This window comes from Thermothelomyces thermophilus, chromosome 5, assembly GCF_000226095.1.
Source record: "Thermothelomyces thermophilus ATCC 42464 chromosome 5, complete sequence".
In the NCBI taxonomy this organism is placed as follows: Eukaryota; Fungi; Ascomycota; class Sordariomycetes; order Sordariales; family Chaetomiaceae; genus Thermothelomyces; species Thermothelomyces thermophilus.
In genome coordinates, this window is record NC_016476.1 from 2,806,745 (window position 1) to 2,814,337 (window position 7,593).

Genomic DNA, 7,593 nt, shown 5'->3' on the forward strand with positions numbered 1-7,593 from the left:
ATACTTTAAAGGAGTAAGAGCGGTAGACTAAGTTTATATTCGATCTTACTAGTTATAGGAAGACTTAAAGGAAAGGAGGAAGTCTTCCTAGATTAGCTACTTAAATGGAAGAGTCATCTTTAAGGAAGTTATCTAAATAGAAAGGCATGATCAAGGATAGTAACCTTAGGTACTATTCTTCTTAATAATTTAATAAATACCTTAATTAGAATCGCTATTTTTAATGCCTCTTATATCTAGGTATATTAAAACCTTGTTAGAAAGGATACTATTAAAATTGCCTTAGTTACTAAAGTTTGGAAATCTTACTTCAGACTTAGAAGTTAAATGTCGTACTATGACAAACCCAACTCAGACTTCTTCTAAAAGGGTTCAGACAAAGGTAGATTGAGCAGGACAAGCAGGCAGGTCGTCTAAGGGATTCGGTGAAGCCGAAGGGTTTATAATAACACTAGAGTTGTCTTTCACAGTAATTAGTAATGCTTGGTATACGTACTGTGATTATAGGACAGGTTGCTATCACTAGTGAACTCTTAGAGTCCACCGTAACGAGTAACTATCTATATATATATATAATCCTAGTGATCATTCCTGATCACGGTGATTGTGAGTGATCGTATGGTGGTGATTACCCTAATCACTGGTAAGCGTAGTGATTACTATGCTTCCTATGTTGTAATTGGTCCTTTCGTTCCTTTGACTTGATTGGCCTATTTGTGCTAGTGGCTTAGGCGGCATTTATATATATATTTCCGTGACATGATGCCTTCCCTCTAAGGCTTTTGACCTAAAAGCCTTCTTTAGGTCGTTTCAAATAGCGCTATTATCCCTTGTGTTCCTTGTATGTGTTTTTCTCCTTAGCCCCTTATTACCCTTTATACTATTAATTATGCCGTCTAATGTGTGTAGATCCCTAGTATCTATTTATTATAAGCGTTTAGCTTAGTTTATTTCTAATTACGGGTTTATAGTGATAGCGTGTTCCTATTGTATAGAGTATAACCAAGTATATAAAATGATTGAAAAATCTTGTCGCTACAAGGCTTGTATACGTCAGGGTCATACTTATAATGGTTCCAGCGTTCTAGTTTCTTCTTGTAAGTTCCTATTTCCTTGTGAGGGTACGTCTCTAATCGTAGCGTAGTAGATCATATTATATACGAGCAACGTCGTTTAAAGGCTAAAGAAAAAGAAGCCAAGGCCTTGCTATAAGAATATTAATATAAAGCTTTTAAGGCGTTAGCCTATCTAACTCGGGTCTATAAATAATAAGAGTTCCTAGTAGAGAAGGGAGCAGATATGGTTATACGGGGTTTGTCAAATCTAGATAAATTAGAGGTAGTAGAACGGTAGGAATCGGGGGCCGTTGTATAACTTAATGGTAGTGTCGACGTTATTAACTAGGGCGCTGTTTTTGGTTCTATCTTAGGTTTGCCTTTGGCCGATCCGGGTTTTACTAATAGAACTATTCTAGTTTCCTAGGGCAGTTCAAATTCTTAATAGGTTCCTATAAGTTATCTTCTAGTCTAAAATTAAGCTATTTAACTAAGTACTATAGTTCCCTATTAATAGTATATAAATCTAGAATTTCTTTGACATTCTATTCTTCCTCTTTGTCCTTTGCTTCAATATATATAGCAACCTTGGCGTTTTTTAGTACTAGTTCGAGAAGTAAAATATAAAAAACATCTATCTATAGTCGTATAGATGATAGTAATGATAGTCAGTAGTTAGATGTCGAAATTTGTTCTTTGATAACGAAGGGTCTGACCTTCTTAAAGTCTAGCTTCGTGCTTGGTTGTTTAGTTTGTAAGTTTCGTATAATTAGATAGACTTTGTCTCCCCTCTCTAGGTAAGGTCCCTCGAGCCTATGTTTGTTGTAGTAGTTCTTTATTCTGGTCTTAATAAACTCGAGTTCCTTTTTAAGCTTTTTATATAATATATATATTTGTTCCGCTTTGACTGTTGCTCTCGGCACTGTAGCCTCTAGTCCTTGCCTAAGGTCTGCTTTATATCTGTAGTTTGTAAAGAACAGTATAACTTTAGTCGTTTCTATTGGCATTATATTATAAGCAAGTTATACTGTTAGTAATAGTATGACCTAGTTATCTTACTAGTAGTTAACATAAGAGTAGAGGTATTGCTTGATAACTTAGTTTAGTCGCTCCGTTTGTCCGTTAGTCTACGGGTAATATGCTATTAATAGCTTGCTATTAACGCCTAATCGTTATATTAACGCTTACCAGAACTTTAATACGAACTTGGTATCTCTATTAGTAATCTATTCTTATAGCTAAGTATATACTAATGTAACTTGCCAATAGATTATATCTACTAACTATTTAGCTATCTAGGACTCCTTATAGGGAAAGAAGTATACCTATTTAGTTAGGCAATCTACTATAGTAAGAATACTATTGTAGGTTACTCCTATAGCTATATCCTTAGATTTTAGCAGCTTTGTAATAAAGTCTATCGTAACCAAGCTCTATAGTTTGTTAACTATTAGCAGTAGCTAAAGTAGCCTATATAGCTTATATTATACCGTTTTGCTTCAATTATAGATATTATAGTTTTATACGACTTCCTTAACTCGTGCCGTTAACTATAGAAAGTCGTAGTGTTTCCTAACTTATACGATAGTCTTTGTAACTCCTTTATATCCTCCGAGTTTCGACTTGTAGAGTTCTCGAATCATTCGTAGCTATTAATCCCCGTTATAGATATATACTTTACCTCGGTACTAGAGTTTCCTATCTCTTTCTTCTACTCTATCAGGTACTAATGGTCCAGGTACTACTTAATACTATACCTTGTTAATCCTTTCTTCTTAAAAGATTATATAACACTCTAGGAACAAGTTAAATGGATTATCTTCTACAGATGTCTACGTTTTGTAATGTAGCGTTCTATCTGTTTGTTCCTTGAATAATGGTAGTGTTGTTCTTGTTCGTCCTTCCGTATGATCTGTTCGTTAGCTTAAGATGTCTGCTTGTACGTTCTCTTTACCCTTCTTGTAGCGGATCTCGAAGTTGAATTCCGCGAGGAATTCTACCTATTATATTTATTATCTGTTAAGCTCCTTCGTTGTTGTAAAGTATCGTAAATTCTTATAATCTATATATACTTATACTAGTTTAATCGTATTACTAAGGTATAGTCACTATTCCTTAAAAGCTTTAATAATTATAAGTAGTTCCTTATTATAGATTAGATAATTAAGATATAGTCTATTAAGCTTCTTTAAAAAGAAGGCTATAGGATGTAGCTTTCCTTATCTATCTTATTATTCTAATTATCCTCCGATGGTATAGTCTAAAGCGTCCGTTTCCACCTTAAATGGCTTCCTAGGGTCTAGTAGTACTAGTACTAGATCTTTAGTAATAGCGTCGCGAATCTATATAAATGCTTACTTGTATTATTCTTCCTATTAGAATTTAGCATTCTTCTTAGTAAGTTTGTACAAAGGTCGTACGATCGCTCTAAAGTTCCTAATAAACATCTGGTAGAAGTTTATAAATCTGATAAAGCTTTATACTTCTATAACTAATATTGGTCGTAGCTAATTCTTAATAGCTTTAACCTTTAAAGGTTCTATCTAAATTTATCCTAGGGATATCTTATATCCTAAAAATACCATTTTCCTAATGTAGAATTTGCTCTTTTCTTTATTAACTAATAGTTTATACACGTATAGCGTGTCTAGTATTACTTTTATATACTTCTAGTATTCGTCTATCGTCTTAGAGAAGATAAGTATATCGTCGAGATAATATACCGTAAATTTGTCGAGAAAGGGGCGGATAGCTTGATTAATTAGGGCTTAGAACGTTATTAACGTATTTATAAGTCTAAATAGTATGACAAGGTACTTATAGTGACTATAGGGTATCCTAAAGGCCGTTTTCTACTTATTGCCTTCTTTAATCTATATATAATTGTAGGCTAATGGCAAGTCAAGATATATAAAATATTAGGCTCCTGCTAACTAATCTTAGAGCTATAAGATTAGTAGTAACAGGTATTAGTTTTTTATAACCTGTTCGTTAAGTTACTAATAGTCGACGTATAACTATAGCTTTCCGTCTTTCTTAGGTATAAATAGGATTAGGTAGCCTGCTAGCGATGTCAACAGGCAGATATATCCTCTTCGAAGGTTTTCCTCTAAATATCGCTTAAGTTCTTTATTCTATATCTGACTTATATAATAAATCTTAAAGAACTTTAGTTATACTCCTTCCTTAAGCTTAATCTTGTAATCCTATAGACTATACTCTAGTAATCCTTTTAGATACTTTGGTTTAAATGCTAGGTATCCTCCGTATTCCTTTGGTACTTCCCTAGTCTTGTCTCGTCTCTCGGTTTTCTAATAGTATATAAACTTAGTTCCGTCTATAGCGATACTAGCGATTTCTCCTATCTTAACCTACTACTCTAATTATAGTGCTCTGCATTCATTAACGGAGAGAATAGCTATCAGCGGTTTAGCTCATTCCTCCTGTCGTAATATTAGTATCGTTATGCCGCTTCTTCTAGAGTCTATAGTAGTCTGCCTACCACTATCTATCTCTTATAGTAGATCTATAGGATATGCCTTCCCCTAAGTATTGTCTGCTCGCGATCCTTACGTACTCCCTATCTCGCTAGTCGAATACGACTCTATTTAGGGTCGTAGGTAGCTACTATTCTTCTAGCTAATATCCGGGTTATAATCTTTATACTATAGTAACCTTAATATTATATCTTTATCGTTACCTATATCTATAATACGAAATATAACTATCATAGTCTTCCTTACCATAGTAATATTAATTAGTTTAGTCTCCCTATATACCTATTATATCGGAAATGGCCCTTTAACTATATTATACTTCTACTTTATTCTCTAGGGTATTTGTAGCTAATTTATAAGCGTCGGTAAAATCAGGTTTATCTCTACTCTACTATCTACTAGTATAAGCATTTCGTACTATTTCCATTATACTATTATCTATAGTCGCTTATCTTACTACTGTCATCTAAAGATTATAGCGATTTCCTATATTTCTACTAGGAGGTCTCAATATAGTAGTCTCTTACGCTAGTTCCTCCTATACTACGCTACTACCTGCCATTATATAGGCATTAATAGTTTCTAGGCCCCTCGAAGGGCCCTGACCTGTTTCCTAGGTTAGTGCTAATCTCTTCGGTTATTTAGCTAATAACGGCTTCGTCGATCGTGCTCATTTCTATGAGCTATTAAGTACTTATAGCTTCCTACCATTAAGTCCGTTCTACTTTTCGTCGTATATACTATAGCTTTATCTGAAGCTCTTGAATTCGCGATTTCTTTTTATCTACGTGATAGAGGTAATCGTTGCTCTAGCACAAGTCCTATATATCTCGTTCTGTTCTGTAGTACCTAGGCTAGGCTCGTCTTAGAACTATTGTAATGCCTTCTAGATCGTAGGCTTTGATCTTCTAGAGCAATTCGGCCGCTCTGTTTCCTATATTGTAGACCTATTCTATAGGGTGTAAGCTTCTGTCCTCATTTCTTTATTAGGTCGGCTAGTGATTGTTTTCGAATTTGTTACGGAAGTGATATTGGTATTTGTGTACTATATACTAGAACTAAGGCACTTGTATATATACCTTATGTTAAGGATATAGTTATATAGCATTGCTTAGGAGGTATTAGAATTCCTTCCTAAATCATTCCCATTGTATATAGACTGTAGGTACCCTAATGCTAAGATAGGAATGTTTCTTCTAGTAGCTTTCCCATATACGCTTATCTTTTCCGTAGTTTATATATATAAACTAGTATTCTAGGTCCTGTATATCGTTACTAAGTTACTAGTCATTAAGGTACTTAGCGTAGCTATTAGGCCTATTATATATCATAGGCTATTCTCCTTTAATAGTTTCTATAATATATTAAAGTTCCCTTGTCTTGTTCTTCATCTTATCGCTTTGCTAGGTAAGTCAAATTAAGCGTCTATTCTATTCATATAGTTCTATATTAAGTTAGAATACTTCATTATAGTACCATTCGATTTGTTTCTAGAGGAATAGAACATTAGGTCTAGGTCTTTCGATTCCTTAGGTATTAGTTATCTATAATCTATCCTACCTCTATATGACTGTAAAACCCTACTACCTTGAAGCTAAGAGAATCGAAATTAGTAGTACGTATTCTCCTGCCGTATCTTATTTAGCAAGACCTATCTCTAGGTCTATAGTGACTAGTTTAGAGTACGGTACTTGTTTGTCTTTACCATTGCCGTTATATCCGAGACTATCCGTGTCACTACTCCTATCTTCGTAGCTCATAGCTACTACTTCGATAATATCCTTAGTAGTTTCGTCAATAGCTGTAATTTCCTTTCTAGGGACTATCTTCTACTCTTTCTTCGGACTTCGATATTCTCGCTTATAGTGCCCTTTCTTTCTATAGTTATAGTAGGTAACATTAGACTTATCTTTAGTCGTCTTCTTTTAGTCCTGCTTCTATACTATATCTATATCTATAACTCTAAGGTATATCTTATATAAAGTACTAATATATATTCGCTTTTTCTTGTCATTAGCCTTAACTATAGTTCCGTTTATTTAACCTTATTTCTACTACTCTTATATATAGAGTCGATTATTGATTTTAATAGCCTATATAATATATTTATTTAAGGTCTTAGGCTAATTATACCTATATAGCTTATCTTTAACCTTTCTCTTTAAGCTATTATAGAATAATTATATTAATACCTTGTCATTAAGCTAAGACTTAAGTATATCTTATCTAAACTATATAATATAGGAGGCTACTAACTTAATTTATTAGAGGTTAGTAAGTCTTTCTTATATATAAATCTTCTTATCTTTATTACTAAAAACCTTCCAAAGCTCTTCTTCGAAACGGTTATAAGATCAAAAGACTACTTATATAAACGCGTCTCGGTTATCTTTATCTTCCTTAGTGAGATAGTTATTCTATATAGGCTTAAACTATCTAAGTACCTTACCCTCTAGTCTCGTAACTATATAGAGGACTTTAGCTTTATCGTCTAGAAACTTATCGTCATTAAGCCAGAAGTAGGATCAGAGGTTTATTAGAAATCCTATAAGATCCTCCTTAGTTCCTCTGTATTTGCTAGGTAGTTCGATCTTGATACGGCTCGCTTTGGCGCCTTCAAGTGCCTTGATTTTGGCATAGGCCTCGTTAACCAATTTCTATAAGTGCTTTTCGCCATTCTCGAGTTCCTTGATTCGAGCTTGAGCAGCCTTGTCTCTCTAGTCTAACTCCTAGATTCGCTAATAGAGTTGACCAAGCTAGGCAAGCAGCTATTCGGCTATAACGTTAGTAGCTATGTCGATGTCGAGGTCGAAGTCACCTCTATTCTAAACTATAATAAAATAAAGGGAGTAATAATAACGTATAACAAACCTAACTTAGACTTCTTCTAAAAGGGTTTAGACGAAGGTAGATTAAGCGGGACAAGTAGGCAGGTCGTCTAAGGGATTTGGTAAAGCCGAAGGGTTTATAATAATATTAGAGTTATCTTTTATAGTAATTAGTAATACTTAGTATATGTACTATAATTGTAGAATAGGTTA

General features: G+C 33.9%; 1 protein-coding gene across 1 annotated transcript; it reads left to right on the plus strand.

Annotated features, from left to right (window-relative positions):
• Positions 1-949: 949 nt before the first annotated feature.
• MYCTH_2066477 (uncharacterized protein) lies at positions 950-1,212 on the plus strand (the record flags this gene model as incomplete). The annotated part of the gene is made up of 2 exons (XM_003665268.1): positions 950-1,097; positions 1,145-1,212. Coding segments are annotated over 2 exons (216 nt in total), but the record flags the coding sequence as incomplete, so codon positions are not given.
• Between the last annotated feature and the right edge of the window lie 6,381 nt (positions 1,213-7,593).